General features: G+C 50.2%; 1 protein-coding gene across 1 annotated transcript in view; it reads right to left on the bottom strand.

The window, feature by feature from the left end:
- Positions 1-1,526: 1,526 nt before the first annotated feature.
- LOC135556811 (inactive phospholipase C-like protein 2) overlaps positions 1,527-20,050 on the bottom strand; it is a 139,691-nt gene continuing 121,167 nt past the window's right edge. The window contains exons 24-25 of the mRNA XM_064990259.1: positions 8,748-8,857; positions 1,527-3,425 (exon numbers count right to left, since the gene is read on the bottom strand). Coding sequence (XP_064846331.1) covers positions 3,042-3,425; positions 8,748-8,857 — 494 coding nt within the window. The 3' untranslated portion in view covers positions 1,527-3,041. The remainder of the gene's footprint in view (positions 3,426-8,747; positions 8,858-20,050) is intronic.

Genomic DNA, 20,050 nt, shown 5'->3' with positions numbered 1-20,050 from the left:
CCCGTGCTTCACGGTTGGGATGGTGTTCTTCGGCTTGCAAGCCTCCCCCTTTTCCTCGAAACATAGCGATGGTCATTATGGTCAAACAGTTATATTTTTGTTTCATCAGACCAGAGGACATTTCTCCAAAAAGTATGATCTTTGTCGCCAAAACGTAGTCTGTCTTTTTTAAGGCAGTTTTCGAGCAGTGGCTTCTTCCTTGCTGAGCGGCCTTTCAGGTTATGTCGATGTAGGACTCGTTTTACTGTGGATATAGATACTTTTGTACCTGTTTCCTCCAGCATCTTCACAAGGTCCTTTGCTGTTGTTCTGGGATTGATTTGCACTTTTGGCACCAAAGTACGTTCATCTCTAGGAGACAGAGCGCGTCTCCTTCCTGAGCAGTATGATGGTTGCATGGTCCCATGGTGTTTATACTTGCGTACTATTGTTTGTACAGATGAACGTGGTACCTTCAGGCATTTGGAAATTGCTCCCAAGGATGAACCAGACTTGTGGAGGTCTACAATTCTTTTTCTGAGGTCTTGGCTGATTTCTTTTGATTTTCCCATGATGTCAAGCAAAGAGGCACTGAGTTTGAAGCTAGGCCTTGAAATACATCCACAGGTACACCTCCAATTGACTCAAATTATGTCAATTAGCCTATCAGAGGTTTCTAAAGCCATGACATAATTTTCTGGAATTTTCCAAGCTGTTTAAAGGCACAGTCAACTTAGTGTATGTAAACTTCTGACCCACTTGAATTGTGATACAGTGAACTATAAGTGAAATAATCTGTCTGTTAACAATTGTTGGAAAAATGACTTGTGTCATGCACAAAGTAGATGTCCTAACCAACTTGCCAAAACTATAGTTTGTTACCAAGAAATTTGTGGAGTGGTTGAAAAACGAGTATTAATGACTCCAACCTAAGTGTATGTAACCTTCTGACTTCAACTGTATATATACTGAGATCGTGTGACACTTAGATTGTACACAGCTGGACTTTATTTAACTAAATATGTGACTTCTGAAGGCAATTGGTTGCACCAGATCTTATTTAGGGACTTCATAGCAGAGGGGGTGAATACATATGCACCCACCACTTTTCAGTGTTTTATTTTTTAGAATTTTTTAAAACATTTTTTTTTTCTTCATTTCACTTCACCAATTTGGAATATTTTGTGTACGTCCATTACATGAAATCCAAATAAATATCCATTTAAATTACAGGTTGTAATGCAACAAAACAGGAAAAACACTGAATACTTTTGCAAGGCACTGTATGTGTGGGGTACAGAGATGAGGTATAGTACCTGACTTTAACAAAAGGGTGAATCCCTCATGCCCATTTCCTCACAGACGTGTCTCTCATAACCTTTTACCTACTATTTGTCGCCACCTTCTGGAGTTGCCTCAGAATTGCTTCATACAAATATATTCCCTATTCTTGTCCTGCAGAAGGAAGCCTACATATTCATGTCAGGTGGGCTGCCAGCATAAAGACAATGACAAAGCGGAAGAATTGAAGAATAGGAGGCAGGACAAACAATGAATCCAGTTTTAATGGGCCGTTTTAAGGAGCTCATACAGAACCACACCACTTTGCAGTGAAACACAAGTCAGGTTATTGTTTGACCCAATTTTTTGGAATGATGACCCCCAACCCAAACCCACCCTGACCTCTAACCCCTACACTCAACATTCCACACCACCTGTCTTGATCTGCAGCACAGAACAACAGGTATCAAGTCACTGTATATGTAGAAGCAATGTACTGTATATAAAATAATTGTAATACGAATATAACTAACATCAATTATAACAATCATATCAATGGGATATTTTGTTTCAGGGAGAATTATCAGAGATAAATATAAAGGGCCTCTTCATTACTTGTACATACATACAGTACACATCTATATAGATTCATAGTTTCTCTTTTAGGTTAGGTGTGTGTTTGATTGACAGCAGGAATCTGCCCCAGGTCAATGTTTCTCTTGTGATCTTTGACCTATCGAGTCCTTTAGTCTCTTCAGCGCAGAGGGGGTCAACAGACTGCTCCAGTTAAAACAGGCTGGTGAGATCTATTCTAGTAGAACTGCAGTCCTTTACCGTCTCTCTCCCAGACAGCTCGTAGGTTTGTTTGTGCAGTAATGGTCCTCTAGCTAGGATCCCTACAGAGCTCAGAGTCCGTGTGAGCTGCTCTACGTTGTGCATTTAAAACGGCATGCCTCCTCCTTGGCGAGAAGGGCAAAAGGGTTGAAGCTCAGGATGACGCATGGGAAGGGCAGATCTACAGGTATATGGAGTGAACATAAGGGAGAAGATAGAGAAGGAAAGGGTCCTGGACATGCTATGGGTATCCTAGAGGAATCCAAAGGCGAACTTGTGCGGTATGAAATGCCATTGTAAGGTGCCTGTACCCGCAGGGCCAGTAGTGCTGGCACTGCCCAGAGGAAGACAGCAAGACTCTCCTGACAGACTGACTGACTCAACGATTGACTGACTGAGAGACTGACTGAACTCGCTAATATGGGTGTTATTCGCCCTTTCGAATCCAAGAGAGATAAATAGGACAGGAGTGAAAGCTGATAGAGACATTTCTTCTTTGTCTCTAAAACAATACATTGTCAAACTTGTGTCTCTTGTCTTTTACGGCGAGTTTTCTTCCCCGTCCCTTGCTCTATTTGCTGTTTCTCTTCTGCTCTTTCCCTCTCACCATCTCTCCCTCTCTCCCTTTCCTTCTCCCTCTCACCATCTCTCCCCCTCTCCCTTTCCTTCTCCCTCTCACCATCTCTCCCCCTCTCCCTTTCCTTCTCACTCTCACCATCTCTCCCCCTCTCCCTTTCCTGCTCTTTTTCCTTCTCCATCTCCTTCATTCTCTCCCTCTCCTCTTTTTTCCTTTCGATCTCACTCTGCCTGTCCATCTTCGGGGTTGTTAAAGGAACCATCCATGTTCTTTGCTCTACTCCTTTCTGCTTCTCAAGCCCCCTCTCTCTTTCTATTCTCCTCTCCCTGTCTCTCTTTGGGTGGACTCCACTGCGGGTACAGGCAACTGGTCAGCAGGAACCATCGCTGGCCGTCTCGTTCTCAGAGATGGCATCGTGAGAGCCTGCTGCCCTATACTGCGGGGGCTGTGGTGGGAGGGGAGGCAGAGACGGGCGCTGAGTCAGGGGATGGTGTTGAGTATGGAGCTGGGCCTGGAGCTGTGGTTGGGCCTGGAGCTGTGGTTGGGCCTCGGGCTGGGGTTCAGCCAGGTGTTGGGACAGAGGCTGGGCCTGGGGTTGGGGTTGGGTCTGGGACTGCGCTTGCAGTGGATAGTGTTGGAGCTGAGGGGAGGTAGCTCCGTTCTTGCTCAGACCACAGGACTGGGTGGCACAGTGGATCTGACGCAGAGTGTCCAAAGCCTCACTCTTAGCGTGCTTCAGGAGGTCCGCCTGACCCTGACAGAGAGAGACAAGAAAGAGAGAGACAAATGAGAAAGAGAGAGAGAATGCTGTCACTCATGTGTTTTAGTAATGCCCTCTATATCAGACGTTGTCAGAGGAAGGCCCAAACATTTTGCAGACTCCAGCCACCCAAGCCATAGATAGTTCTCTCTGCTACCGCACGGCAAGCGGTACCAGTGCACCAAGTCTAGAACCAACAGGACCCTAAGTAGCTTCTACCCACAAGCCATAAGACTGCTAAACAAGACTGCTAAACAGGACTGCTAAATAGCCAATCAAATGGATACCCACTGCTGCTACTACTGCTGCCTAGTCACTTTAACCCTACATATATGTATATAGCTACCTCAATTACCTCGTACCCCTGCACATCGACTCAGTATTGGTACTGCCTGTATATAGCCCTGTTATTTTTACTAGTCATTGTTATGCATTATTAACTGTGTATTTATTCCTCGTGTCACTATTTCTGTTTTTTAAAATCTTTAACTCATTTTTGAAAAAGGATCCATAAGTAAGCATTTCACTGTTTGTCTACACCTGTTGTTTACAAAGCATGTGACAAATACAATTGAATGCACTACATTATTTTAGCCAGCAGATGGCAGCCTACATCCATTCTGCAGTGTGGTTGGAGGAATTCTCTGCGGTTCCTCAGAGCCCCTTCAAAAGTAATCTGTCGATAAGTGATCCCACACCATCATCATCGTCCTCTTCATTTAGGAACACGCCAGAGATGAAACTGGGCCAGATGGGGAGGAAGTGGTCAGGGCAGGCATCCCGCTTTATGGCGTTGTAAAGTCAATCAGGGCAGTTTCCGTGGCTGCCTTTGTTTCTGAGTGAAAAAATGGGCTACTGCAGCCCTGCTGGCTCTATTCTGTAATGTCGTGGGCCTGGATTCATCTCCGTAGACATTCAGACTGGAAAGACGTAGAAAGGGGTTCCTGGGGCTTCATCCTCAACAACAAAACAAAACCAGCCCCTTCAAAACCTGTGTCCCTAAAGAGAAAAAACACAGACCCTCACTCTAAACACTTAACACTCCCCTCTTCTCTTCTCCCCTCTTCTCTTCCTTGTCTCCTCTCTACATCCTTACCACTATCACTCTCCCAGTATGTCTCTTTCTCCATGTCCTCCACCAGTATCCCACCCACCACATCCCTTCACAGCTCACCTCAACAGCAACCGTCCCCTATTCTCTGACTCTGGTTGTCTCTGAAGCTCTCTGAGTCTCATCACCATACTCACATATTCCACCCTGCCGTCGTCAGCAGTTAGCGGGCTAAGGGATCCTGAGAGGCGTCCCTGTGGGGCGATGCTGTTTGAGGCGGGGACCAGGGAACATGTCCTGTCTGTACTGGGGGTGTCTGTCTGTTTGTCTGTCGGTCTGTACTACAGTCTATTACCATTGCCACTGGGCAGACAGGTTAGAGTGGCGTGTAGTTCAGGGGGGTTGAGGGTACAACCCTAGACAAAATGCCTCTTGTTCCCCTCTCACATGAGGGTAATGCTTAGCGACAAGTCTTCTACATGAAGGGCCTCAGAACACAATCCACTCCAACAGCATGAATAAATCAGATGTTTGAGAAATGATGTAATGTTCCTGTGTGAGTCACAAAGCTGGTGCTGCTGTTCCAGTAAGGGACTTGGCTGGTGGTACCGGAACCAAATCACAATGGGCTGAGCTCAACCATGGCTACGGGTCCACTCACCCCCGCAGCTGGCCTGGCCTGCACAGCGTTTCACTGGGGGTTAGCCAAGGCTGAGGCTCCACAGCACACAGAACCACCAATCACACATCTCCAACTGTAGAACTCCGAACCAATCACAGTTGTTCCTTCCTCGTCCTTAAGAGTCCATTAACCTGATACTATAATTGTTTATTTTTGGGAAGGTTTATCGCAACCTCCAATTTGCCTCCAGATCTGAACATATGGGTCAGAGGACTCAGTGAAACTATAGGTTAGCTGTGGAGAGAGCCTTAAGCAAAGAGAAGAGACCGGTGACAGGAGGAGCTTCAACGTGGACATCCTTTAATCATTGACTTCTAAGTTACTATGCGTCAAGAACAATACTGTATCTAGAGAATCAGACTCGCTGGTGTTGCTGGGGGGTAGGTAGTGGTCTCAACAACACCATAGTGTCTTTTCAGCTTCTTACATTGCTATAAAAGGAATGTGGAACCAGTGAGTTGGGCTGAATTGGAACCAGTGAGTTGGGCTGAATTGGAACCAGTGAGTTGGGCTGAATTGGAACCAGTGAGTTGGGCTGAATTGGAACCAGTGAGTTGGGCTGAATTGGAACCAGTGAGTTGGGCTGAATTGAGAGGTGACTGCCTGCCTGGACACACAGACCACACTGCCTCATACCAAATGCTCACCACCATAAAGAGAGGGAGATTAGCTGTTAATGTGCCTGTGTTTGCTGTGCTATGCAGATACGGACATGCAGCCTTTACCCATAACTCACCGTACAGACACGAGGAAGGAGGATGAGAAGGATGATGCGTGGAGGGATGGAGGGGGCAAGGCATTAGGTTTTGGGTGTCCACGTTAGGCTTCTTAAGTGCTTAAGTCCTTCAGTTCTATAGAGTGAATTAAAGCTTAACTAAGACTGCCAGACACATATGCTGCCGAAGAACAACGAGTCCAAATAAAATAGGTTGAGCAACAGACTTTTTGAAGGTGCATCTAGAACTACTATTAACCTTGTCTAGTGGCTGGCACTCCCTTTGAGCGTTCTATTTCCATTCTCGCTTCTATCCCTTTTAATTTTTTCTTTAACTTTGTTTCTGGTCCTGTTTGATGCAGCCCAGAGTTCTCCCTGATAAACAGGTCCTGGGGAATGAATGTATCTCTGGTCACATCCTCCCTCTCTCTCTGGCTGCCAGCCCGGCAGAGCCCCGAACCAGGCTCAACACTTCACTCAATCCTGAAGAATTACATCCAGATGAGATCGAAAACACACATCACACATTCCCTCTATGTCCTTATTTGTGTCTTGGCGAGACGGTGGCGAGGCTTAGTGCTTTATCAGTGCTGCTATTACCACAGGTAATGATTCATTGAGGCTGTGAAACGAGGGCGTTGGGCCCCAGCTTTATATGATCGTGGGCCTGTGTCAGAGGAGGTGAGGAGAGGTGAGGAGACAGGGGAGAGAGGACAGAGAAGGGAGAGAGGGGAGAGAGAGGGGAGGGAGAGAGAGAGAGAGAGAGAGAGAGAGAATAGAGAGGGGACAGGAGAGTGAGATGAAGAGGGGAGAGAGAAGGGGGAGAGGGGAGAGAGGAGAGAGAGAGAGAATATAGAGGGGAGAGAGGGGACAGGAGAGTGAGATGAAGAGGGGAGAGGGGAGAGAGGAGAAGAGAGAGAGAGAGAGAATATAAAGGGGAAAGCCCCACATCTATGTCAAATATAACAAAACAGAAACACTATGGTAAATACTACAGTAATGTCAGCAAAAATACTACAGTAAATACTACAGTTTACTACAGTCCACAAAACACTACATTCATTAAGATAGGATATACTACAGGTTTCCTTTACTACAGTATTTATACTATAGTTAACTGTAAATACTACAGTATACTACAGTGAATACTCGACCCCATCCCCTCCTCCCTTCGTAAGACCATCTCTGGAGACCTTCTCCCATTCCTCATCAACTCATCCCTGACCACTGGTTGTATCCCCTCTGACTTCAAAATGGCCCGAGTCGCTAGCCTCCTCAAGAAACCAACACTCAACTCATCTCGCATCAAAACCTATAGACCTGCATCCCTTCTTTCTTTTCTTTCCAAAACACTTGAGCGTGTTGTCTCTGATAAACTTTCTTGTTATCTCTCTCAGAACGACCTTCTTGACCCTAACCAGTCAGGCTTCAAGATGGGTCACTCAACCGAGACCGCTCTTCATTGTGTCATGGAGACTTTTCGCACTTCCAAAGCTGGCCCACCACCTCAGGCTCAACCTCAACAAGACAGAGCTGCTCTTCCTCCCGGGGAAGGCCTGCCCGCTCAAAGACCTCTCCATCACGGTTGACACCTCCACAGTGTCGCCCTCCTAGAGTGCAAAGAACCTTGGTGTGACCCCGGACAACACCCTGTCATTCTCTGCAAACATCAAAGCAGTGACTCGCTCCTGCAGGTTCATTCTCTACAACATCCGTAGAGCACGACCCTACCTCACACAGGAAGCGGCGCAGTTCCTAATCCAGGCACTTGTCCTCTCTCTTCTGGACTACTGCAACTCATCATTGGCTGAGCTCCCCGCTTGTGCCATCAAACCTCTGTAACTTATCCAGAACACTGCAGCCCACCTGGTTTCAACCTTCCCAAGTTCTCTCATGTCACCCCGCTTCTCCGCACACTCCACTGGCTTTCAGTTGAAGCTCACTTCCACTGCAAGACCATGGTGCTTGCCTAAGGAACAGCAAGAGGGACTGCAACTCCCTAACTTCAGGCTATGCTCAAACCCTACACCCCAACCCAAGTTCTCCGTTCTGCCACTTCTGGTCTCTTGTCCCTCCCACCTCTAGGAGGGCAGCTCCCACTCAGCCCAATCAAAGCTCTTCTCTGTCCTGGCACTGCAATGGTGGAACCAGCTTCCCACTGAAGCTAGGACAGCAGAGTCCCTGCCTATCTTCTGAAAACATCTGAAACCTTACCTCTTCAAACAGTATCTTAAATAATCCTCCTCCTCTCCTAAGACCCCCTAAAATGTCAAATGTAAATAGTATACTATAGTATTTTTTTATGTGGGATGTGTTATTATTGTTCCTAGGCCGTCATTGAAAATAAGAATTTGTTCTTAACTGACTTGCCTAGTTAAATAAAGGTAAAATAAAAAAAATAATTAAAAAAATCATGTTAATTACTGCTGAGCCCACAGATACAGCTGTAGGCCAGAGCTGCACCATTTAATTAAGAGATTTAAGGATTACAAAGAAGGGAGGTGCCAATTAGCCAAATTGATGTAATCTCCTGGGAGAGTACAGCAGCAACATCACTGTAAATTACTGAAAGTTGTTGCAAATCAAAAACCTTGTAAACTTATGCAGACCGAGGCAGTATTTCTAACGAATGATGCACTAGCCATACATTGATAGTGTTATGTTGACAAAGTGTGTGGATGTACACTATACAGTACACTATCCATTAGTCTTTAATAGTACAGTATCTTGTCAAAGAGTTTCCTGTGTTTTAAGGATGGATGGATGTACTGTACTCATACCTTGAGGACGGTGATGTTCCAGGCGTAGCTCTCCATAGTTTCTGTAGCTTCCTGTGTTTTAGGATGGATGGATGTACTGTACTCATACCTTGAGGACGGTGATGTTCCAGGCGTAGCTCTCCATGGCTTTCTGTAGCTTACGGCCCTTCAGGCCCTCCTTCGCCCCGATCCTGTGAAGGTCCACATGGAAGTCCAGTCCTGGACAAACACAAACACAAGAGGTGAATGGAATGTTCATAGGGTACAGGCAGCCAAGGTCAGAGGGGTTAGGATAAAGCGGAAGTTGAATTTCCATTGGACCTTGTGTGCATTTGGACAATAAAACAATGTTATTCATCTTCAGCTGCAGGACTTTCTGTAACACATGGCCTGTAGGGTGTACTGTAACACACCACCCTGGACGGTCCCATGGCCTGTAGGGTGTACTGTACCATCACCACCCCAGACGGTCCCATGGCCTGTAGGGTGTACTATACCATCACCACCCCAGACGGTCCCATGGCCTGTAGGGTGTACTGTACCATCACCACCCCAGACGGTCCCATGGCCTGTAGGGTGTACTGTAACATCACCACCCCAGATGGTCCCATGGCCTGTAGGGTGTACTATAACATCACCACCCCAGACGGTCCCATGGCCTGTAGGGTGTACTATACCATCACCACCCCGGACGGTCCCATGGCCTGTAGGGTGTACTGTAGGGTGTATACCATCACCACCCCGGACGGTCCCATGGCCTGTAGGGTGTACTGTACCATCACCACCCCTGTAGGGGACGGTCCCATGGCCTGTAGGGTGTACTATACCATCACCACCATCACCATCACCCGGACGGTCCCATGGCCTGTAGGGTGTACTGTACCATCACCACCTGACGGTCCCCCTGTAGGGTGATATACCATCACCACCCCAGATGGCCCTATGGCCTGTAGGGTGTACTATACCATCACCACCCTGGACGGTCCCATGGCCTGTAGGGTGTACTGTACCATCACCACCCTGGATGGTACCATGGCCTGTAGGGTGTACTGTACCATCACCATCACCACCCTGGATGGTACCATCACCACCCTGGACCATGGCCTGTAGGGTGTACTGTACCATCACCACCCTAGATGGTACCATGGCCTGTGTAGGGTGTACTGTACCATCACCACCCTGGATGGTACCATGGCCTGTAGGGTGTACTGTACCATCACCACCCTGGATGGTACCATGGCCTGTACCATCACCACCCTGGATGGTCCCATGGCCTGTGTACTGTACCATCACCACCCTGGATGGTCCCATGGCCTGTAGGGTGTACTGTACCATCACCACCCCGGACGGTCCCATGGCCTGTAGGGTGTACTGTACCATCACCACCCCAGATGGTCCCATGGCCTGTAGGGTGTACTGTACCATCACCACCCATGGATGGTACCATCACCACCCCAGATGGTCCCCTGTAGGGTGTACTGTACCATCACCACCCTGGATGGTACCATGGCCTGTAGGGTGTACTGTACCATCACCACCCTGGATGGTACCATGGCCTGTAGGGTGTACTGTACCATCACCACCCTGGATGGTACCATGGCCTGTAGGGTGTACTGTACCATCACCACCCTGGACGGTCCCATGGCCTGTAGATGGGGTGTACCCTCCCATGGCCATCACATCACCCCCGGACGGTCCCATGGCCTGTAGGGTGTACTGTACCATCACCACCCCAGACGGTCCCATGGCCTGTAGGGTGTACTGTAACATCACCAACCTGGACGGTCCCATGGCCTGTAGGGTGTACTGCACCATCACCAACCCGGACGGTCCCATGGCCTGTAGGGTGTACTATACCATCACCACCCCGGACGGTCCCATGGCCTGTAGGGTGTACTGTACCATCACCACCCCGGACGGTCCCATGGCCTGTAGGGTGTACTGTACCATCACCACCCCGGACGGTCCCATGGCCTGTATGGGTGTACTGTACCATCACCACCCTGGATGGTCCCATGGCCTGTAGGGTGTACGGTACCATCACCACCCCCATGGCCTGTAGGGTGTACTGTACCATCACCACCCATCACCACCCCAGACGGTCCCATGGCCTGTATGGGTGTACTGTACCATCACCACCCCAGATGGCCCTATGGCCTGTAGGGTGTACTATACCATCACCACCCTGGATGGTCCCATGGCCTGTAGGGTGTACTGTACCATCACCCCACCCCATGGCCTGATGGTACCATCACCACCATGGCCTGGTAGGGTGTACTGTACCATCACCACCCTGGATGGTACCATGGCCTGTAGGGTGTACTGTACCATCACCACCCTGGGATGCCTGTAGGGTGTACTGTACCCATGGCATGGCCTGTAGGGTGTACTGTACCATCACCACCCTGGATGGTACCATGGCCTGTAGGGTGTACTGTACCATCACCACCCTGGATGGTACCATGGCTTGTAAGGTGTACTGTACCATCACCACCCCAGACGGTCCCATGGCCTGTAGGGTGTACTGTACCATCACCACCCTGGATGGTCCCATGGCCTGTAGGGTGTACTGTACCATCACCACCCTGGATGGTCCCATGGCCTGTAGGGTGTACTGTACCATCACCACCCCGGATGGTCCCATGGCCTGTAGGGTGTACTGTACCATCACCACCCCAGACGGTCCCATGGCCTGTAGGGTGTACTGTAACATCACCAACCCGGACGGTCCCATGGCCTGAAGGGTGTACTGCACCATCACCAACCCGGACGGTCCCATGGCCTGTAGGGTGTACTGTACCATCACCACCCCAGACGGTCCCATGGCCTGTAGGGTACCATGTACCACTGTAGGGTGTACCATCACCACCCCAGATGGACGGTCCCATGGCCTGTAGGGTGTACTATACCATCACCACCCTGGACCGTCCCATGGCTTGTAGGGTGTACTGTACCATCACCACCCTGGATGGTACCATGGCCTGTAGGGTGTGGATGGTCCCATGGGTGTACTGTACCATCACCACCCTGGATGGTACCATGGCTTGTAGGGTGTACTGTACCATCACCACCCTGGATGGTCCCATGGCCTGTAGGGTGTACTGGGTGTACTGTACCATCACCACCCTGGATGGTCCCATGGCCTGTAGGGTGTACTGTACCATCACCACCCCAGATGGTCCCATGGCCTGTAGGGTGTACTGTACCATCACCACCCTGGGATGGTACTGTACCATCACCACCTGGACGGTCCCATGGCCTGTAGGGTGTACTGTACCATCACCACCCTGGATGGTACCATGGCCTGTAGGGTGTACTGTACCATCACCACCCTGGATGGTACCATGGCCTGTAGGGTGTACTGTACCATCACCACCCTGGATGGTACCATGGCCATGGCCTGTACCAGGGTGTACTGTACCATCACCACCCTGGATGGTACCATGGCCTGTAGGGTGTACTAAACCATCACCACCCTGGATGGTCCCATGGCCTGTAGGGTGTACTGCAACATCACCACCCCAGACGGTCCCATGGCCTGTAGGGTGTACTATACCATCACCACCCCAGACGGTCCCATGGCCTGTAGGGTGTACTGTACCATCACCACCCCAGACGGTCCCATGGCCTGTAGGGTGTACTGTACCATCACCACCCCGGACGGTCCCATGGCCTGTAGGGTGTACTGTACCATCACCACCCTGGATGGTACCATGGCCTGTAGGGTGTACTGTACCATCACCACCCCAGATGGTCCCATGGCCTGTACCATGGGTGTACTGTACCATCACCACCCCAGATGGTCCCATGGCCCCATGGCCTGTAGGGTGTACTGTACCATCACCACCCTGGACAGTCCCATGGCCTGTAGGGTGTACTGTACCATCACCACCAGATGGTACCATCACCACCACCCTGGATGGTACCATGGCCTGTAGGGTGTAGGGTGTACTGTACCATCACCACCCTGGATGGTACCATGGCCTGTAGGGTGTACTGTACCATCACCACCCTGGATGGTACCATGGCCTGTAGGGTGTACTGTACCATCACCACCCTGGATGGTACCATGGCTTGTAGGGTGTACTGTACCATCACCACCCTGGATGGTACCATGGCCTGTAGGGTGTACTGTACCATCACCACCCTGGATGGTACCATGGCCTGTCGGGTGTACTGTACCATCACCACCCTGGATGGTACCATGGCCTGTAGGGTGTACTGTACCATCACCACCCTGGATGGTCCCATGGCCTGTAGGGTGTACTGTACCATCACCACCCCTGGATGGTCCCATGGCCTGTAGGGTGTACTGTACCATCACCACCCTGGATGGCCTGTAGGGTGTCCCACTAGGGTGTACTGTACCATCACCACCCTGGATGGTACCATGGCCTGTAGGGTGTACTGTACCATCACCACCCTGGATGGTACCATGGCCTGATGGTACCAGGGTGTACTGTACCATCACCACCCTGGATGGTACCATGGCCTGTAGGGTGTACTGTACCATCACCACCCTGGATTGTACCATGGCCTGTACTGTACCATCACCACCCTGGATGGTACCATGGCCTGTACTGTACCATCACCACCCTGGATGGTACCATGGCCTGTAGGGTGTACTGTACCATCACCACCCTGGATGGTACCATGGCCTGTACTGTACTGTACCATCACCACTCTGGATGGTACCATGGCCTGTACTGTACCATCACCACCCTGGATGGTACCATGGCTTGTAGGGTGTACTGTACCATCACCACCCTGGATGGTACCATGGCTTGTAGGGGGTACCATCACCACCCTGGATGGTACCATGGTACTACCATACCATCACCATCACCTGGATGGTACCATGGCCTGTAGGGTGTACTGTACCATCACCAGGGTGTACTGTACCATCACCACCCTGGATGGTACCATGGCCTGTAGGGTGTACTGTACCATCACCACCCTGGATGGTCCCATGGCCTGTAGGGTGTACTGTACCATCACCACCCCAGACGGTCCCATGGCCTGTAGGGTGTACTATACCATCACCACCCCAGACGGTCCCATGGCCTGTAGGGTGTACTGGATGGTCCCATGGGTGTACTGTACCATCACCACCCCAGATGGCCCTACCATGGCCTGTAGGGTGTACTGTACCATCACCACCCATCACCACCCTGGATGGTACCATGGCCTGTAGGGGTGTACTGGATGGTACCATCACCACCCTGGATGGTACCATGGCCTGTAGGGTGTACTGTACCATCACCACCCTGGATGGTACCATGGCCTGTAGGGTGTACTGTACCATCACCACCCTGGTACCATCACCACCCCAGAGTCCCATGGCCTGTAGGGTGTACTGTACCATACCATCACCACCCTGGATGGTCCCATGGCCATGTAGGGTGTACTGTACCATCACCACCCTGGATGGTACCATGGCCTGTAGGGTGTACTGTACCATCACCACCCTGGATGGTACCATGGCTTGTAGGGTGTACTGTACCATCACCACCCTGGATGGTACCATGGCCTGTAGGGTGTACTGTACCATCACCACCCTGGATGGTACCATGGCCTGTAGGGTGTACTGTACCATCACCACCCTGGATGGTACCATGGCCTGTAGGGTGTACTGTACCATCACCACCCTGGATGGTACCATGGCCTGTAGGGTGTACTGTACCATCACCACCCTGGATGGTACCATGGCCTGTAGGGTGTACTGTACCATCACCACCCTGGATGGTACCATGGCCTGTACTGTACTGTACCATCACCACCCTGGATGGTACCATGGCATCACCCTGGACAGTCCCTGTACTGGTGTAGGGTGTACCATCACCACCCTGGATGGTACCATGGCCTGTACCATGTACTGCTGTAAATCTGTCCACTGTCCAGATCATCTACCACTGGATTGACACTGACTTCTACAGTACACAGCTACTGTAATGCTGAGTACATCTGCTTACCTGGACACCCTTTTCAGAGTTTGAAGATAAACCTAAATACAGAGCAACTTCCCACTACCCAAAAACATGTCCCTCCCCTTCATGTTGTGTGCTCCACTGTTAAAAAGTCCTCTGAACAAAGTATGCCATCACCATTCCGGTTCCCCATGGCACACATTGGCACACCCATTTCTCCATTCCTCCTGCAGATGTACTGCCACACCCTTGACAGGCACACGCCCATCACCAAAACCACACACACCACCACAGTTCAGTGGCTGAGGATCACCTTGGATGGTACCATGGCCTGAGAGGCCATGGAGAACAAAACAAGAGATGGCCTGGGTACCAAAGATGGTACCATTATTAGTGAGCTGCTTCTGAGCAGTAGTGTAACTGGGGCATCCAGGGGTTATAAATAGCACCTGGGCGTGATACGAACAACAACAATAATAACGGTGAACAACAATACGTTTCCAGCCAGAGGTCATTTCTCTCTTTCTCTCTCTGTGCCCAGCCTTCTGACACGCTCTCCTCATCCATCCATCCACTCATCTGCCCATCTCCATCTGTGCCCAGCCTTCTGACACGCTCTCCTCTGGCCCATCCATCCACTCATCTGCCCATCTCTCTCTGTGCCCAGCCTTCTGACACGCATGGCCTCCTCTCATCCATCCATCCATCCATCCATCCACTCTCCATCTCATCCATCCATCCACTCATCTGCCCATCTCTCTGTGCCCAGCCTTCTGACACGCTCTCCATCTCATCCATCCATCCATCCACTCATCTGCCCATCTCTGGTCTGTGCCCAGCCTGTGACAGGGTCTCCTCTCATCCATCCATCCACTCATCTGCCCATCTCTCTCTCTGTGCCCAGCCTTCTGACACGCTCTCCTCTCATCCATCCATCCACCATCTGCCCATCTCTCTCTCTGTGCCCAGCCTTCTGACACGTACCATCTCCTCTCATCCATCCATCCACTCATCTGCCCATCTCTCTCTCTGTGCCCAGCCTTCTGACACGCTCTCCTCTATCCATCCATCCATCCATCCACTCATCTGCCCATCTCTCTCATTCTGTGCCCAGCCTTCTGACACGCTCTCCTCTCATCCATCCATCCATCCATCCACTCATCTGCCCATCTCTCTCTCTGTGCCCAGCATTCTGACACGCTCATCCATCCATCCACTCATCTGCCCATCTCTCTCCATCCATCCATCCTCTCTCTGTGCCCCTTCTGACACGCTCTCCTCTCATCCATCCATCCACTCATCTGCCCATCTCTCTCTGTGCCCAGCATTCTGACCCTCTCTCATCCATCCATCCATCCACTCATCTGCCCATCTGACTGTGCCCGCCTTCTCCTCTCATCCATCCATCCACTCATCTGCCCATCTCTCTCTCTGTGCCCAGCCTTCTGACACGCTCTCCTCTCATCCATCCATCCATCCACTCATCTGCCCATCTCTCTCTCTGTGCCCAGCTTTCTGACACGCTCTCCTCTCATCCATCCATCCATCCATCCACTCATCTGCCCATCTCTCTCTCTGTGCCCAGCCTTCTGACACGCTCTCCTCATCCATCCATCCATCCACTCATCTGCCCATCTCTCTCTCTGTGCCCAGCCTTCTGACACGCTCTCCTCTCATCCATCCATCCACTCATCTGCCCATCTCTCTCTGTGCCCAGCATCTGACATCCATCCATCCATCCACTCATCTGCCCATCTCTCTCTCTGTGCCCAGCCTTCTGACACGCTCTCCTCTCATCCATCCATCCATCTGCCCACTCATCTGCCCATCCATCTCTCTCTGTGCCCAGCCTTCTGACACGCTCTCCTCTCATCCATCCATCCATCATCTGCCCACTCATCTGCCCATCTGCCCATCTCTCTCTCTGTGCCCAGCCTTCTGACACGCTCCTCTCATCCATCCATCCATCCATCTCATCTCCATCTCTCTCTCTGCCCAGCCTTCTGACACGCATCTCCTCTCATCCATCCATCCACTCATCTGCCTGTCTTACTCTACTGCCCGTTCTTTCAAAGTGATAATAGTCACTGTTGTTATATTAAGCTGTTCTGTTCCCGTTTACTTGATGGTTTAATATTTTTGTACCGTGTTTCCATGAGCTGTCAGTGAAATGAATCAGTGAGATATCATATTTTGAACCTCAATCCATTCATTTAGGGGAGATCTGCAGTTGCTACATCCATTTTTGGATTTATGAATTTGTATATATTTATATATGTACCCGTTCATTCTTGAAGAATATAACATATAAATGAGCTTAGTTCAATTGTCAAGTCCAATCAGAACCCAAAATATAAGCTTATTTTACCAATGTTTGTAAACATTATACATGTAAACAAACTGCATAGCCTCAAAACATGCTTAAAAATCATTTTTTTATATACATATTGGATGGTCAGTCCTTGCATCCATAGCTCTGTCAATGACTTTAAGAGTGTTTACATTTTTCTCCCGGCCCATCCCTCAGCTTGAGGAACCTTGTGGCACACAGCCTCTCGGACCATTTCATTACCCAATTGTCCTGTTCCCCTCCGGTGGCACACTTGTCATTTTTAACTGTCTCTTCAAGTAATGCACCCCTAGGGCATACTCTACTCTATCACGGCTGAGTCTCACGCTTTGCTTCTCGTGTGGAGAGAAAGAGAGAGAGTGAGAGAGAGACGGGCATGTCAGTGCTGGGACGTGCTCAGAGAGAGACACACGAGAAGATGTTTCCGCTATCGTCTCTCTGCATGCACCTACACACACACACACCTATGCTCCATATACACATAGGGAAAGGGGTGTTGAATGCAGTTATGGCTGCCATAACCTCCACGTCTTTGGCGCCCGTGGAACAGTGGGTTAAGTGCCTTGCTCAGGGGCAGACTGACAGATTTTTACCTTGTTAGCTTGGGGATTCGATCCAGCTACTTTTCGGTTACTGGCCCAACACTCTAAGCACTGGGCTACCTGCCGCCCAAGGCGGGGAGAGAAACAGGGGGAGAGATAAGAGTAGTAAAATAGAGCAAAAGAGGAGTGACAAAACAGGACTAACGAGAGAAATAAACAGAATGGAGAAAAGGGCAGAACCACGAGAGAGTAACAGAAATCAAAAAAGAGAGGCTCCGAGCCGAGCTTCATTTATTTATTACGAGTGGTGTGCTGCGAGGGAGGGATCAGCCAAAGCCGGATTTCATCCCAGGACACCGCAGAGAATGGGATTCTCTCTGTCCAGAACGGCGGCATTGACTATGAAAAGACAGGGATCTCTTTATCCCCTGCATTTCCAAGGTACTGGGATCCATGGTGAGAGGCTGCTAACCATACCAACACAGCCAGAGGAGGCGGAGAATCTCACCAAGGGACAGAGAGGGGGAGGGGAGGAAGGAATATCAATAAATAAACATAGCCATGTCCATGCAGCCTGTGCCTCCTACCTCCTCCTCCCTCCATCAGTCCTCCTGCCCTATACCCACGCTAGCTAACGCCAGTCTACTGCTGTTGTCCCTCTGGTGCCAGGGCTGGAAAAGCCCATTAAAACTGGTGATATGAACTCTGTGGTTCTCTTAAACATGATCGCAGGATTTGAATAAGCAGTTCTAGCGGTATATACATGATGTGTATGTTATAAAAAGCAACATGTATGCACATCCACACACATTCATGCAGTCACTTGTGCACACAGCCACAGATAGCATCTGTGCACCAGAACGTATGTCACAGATGCCTGTGTGGTCGATCATTGGTGCAGTCTGTGTTGTGGTGAGCCCTGGGGGCTCATCAGGCAGGCACCTCTGCATGCAGAGAGGAGCTAGCGGGGACATCTTGTTTTTTCTCTCTCTCTCTCTCTCTCTCTCTCTCTCTCTCTCTCTCTCTCCACATCAGCGCTACTTCCCAAATTAAATTGATTAGAAGCAATAATGGCTGGGCATAATGATCACAGAGAGGGGGTGGAGGAAGGAGGACAGAGAGAGTAGGCATTCAAACAGAGTGCCGTTTTCTCTACCACAGATAACCTCAGCAAAAAAAGAAACAGCCCTTTTTCGGGACCCTGTCTTTCAAAGATAATTTGTAAAAATCCAAATAACCTCACAGATCTTCATTATAATGGATTGAAACACGGTTTCCCATGCTTGTTCAATGAACCATAAACAATTAATGAACATGCACCGTGGAACGGTCGTTAACGGCTTACAGACGGTAGGCGATTAAAGTCACAGTTATGAAAACTTAGGACACTAAAGAGGCCTATCTACTGACTCTGAAAAACACCAAAAGAAAGATGCCCAAGGTCCCTGCTCATCTGTGTGAACGTGCCTGAGGCCTGCTGCATGGAGGCATGAGGACTGCAGATGTAGCCAGGACAATAAATTGCAATGTCCGTACTGTGAGACGCCTTAGACAGTGCTACAGGGAGACAGGACGGACAGCTGATCCTCGCAGTGGCAGACCACGTGTAACAACACCTGCCCAGGATCGGTACAGCCGAACATCACACAGGTACAGGATGGCAACAAAAACAGCCCGAGTTACACCAGGAACGCACAATCCCTCCATCAGTGCTCAGACTGTTCGCAATAGGCTGAGAGAGGCTGGACTGAGGGCTTGTAGGCGACGTTGTAAAGCAGGTCCTCACCAGACATCACCGGCAACAACGTCGCCTATGGGCACAAACCCACGTGTCGTGTCTCCGTGGGGCTGCTGAGAGCCCAGCCATGTGTGTCACAGGAACATACAGCCACTTCAGCTTCCTGTGTTTGTAGCTCCTTCGCTCCTTTTTCCATTCCATGTTGTTCCGTCTGGCAAAGCAATACTAAAACAGCCCCCTTGTCAGAAAGCATGAGCTGGGATGCAGAGGCATGGGAGGGCTGCAGGACATGTCTTTTTAGGACTGGGCTGGGTGAAGGGTGGGGTGGAAGGGGTGAGGGAGGGAGCTGGGTGTTAGAGAAAGTGTTATGTTTGGCATGAGGGCCCCTAGGGGGTTCTTTTTTTCCCGTTCCCCCATTCCCAATGTTTTCTTATTGCATAACCCACCCCTTGACATCCCACTACTGACACAGCTGTGTGAATGTATAGCTGTGTAGTTACTGGTGGGGTTTCAGCCATACTTAGCCCAGGGCTTCTTATGGGGCTGTTCTATGGAGGAGCGGGGGAGTGCATTCTGATTCAAGCCCAGCTTTCATGCTCCATTCCTGGGTGTACGGGAAGCACGACACTGGCACAGGGACATGGTGCTGCCCACATGGAGGTGGCTGGGCATGGGCATGAGTCTACTGCTACTGAGTGACTGAGGGGAGGCCTGTGTGGTGCAGACTCGCATGTTGCTTCAGTGTCTGCTGAATTCTTTGAAAGTCCCCCCAACCATCTCAGTTTCACTCTTACACACACACACTCTCTCTCTCACACACACACACACACACACACACACACACACACACACACA

This window comes from Oncorhynchus masou, chromosome 15 (genome assembly GCF_036934945.1).
Source record: "Oncorhynchus masou masou isolate Uvic2021 chromosome 15, UVic_Omas_1.1, whole genome shotgun sequence".
Taxonomy (NCBI): Eukaryota; Metazoa; Chordata; class Actinopteri; order Salmoniformes; family Salmonidae; genus Oncorhynchus; species Oncorhynchus masou.
Note: the sequence above shows the minus strand (reverse complement) of the source record. Positions and strands in the feature narration are given on the sequence as shown.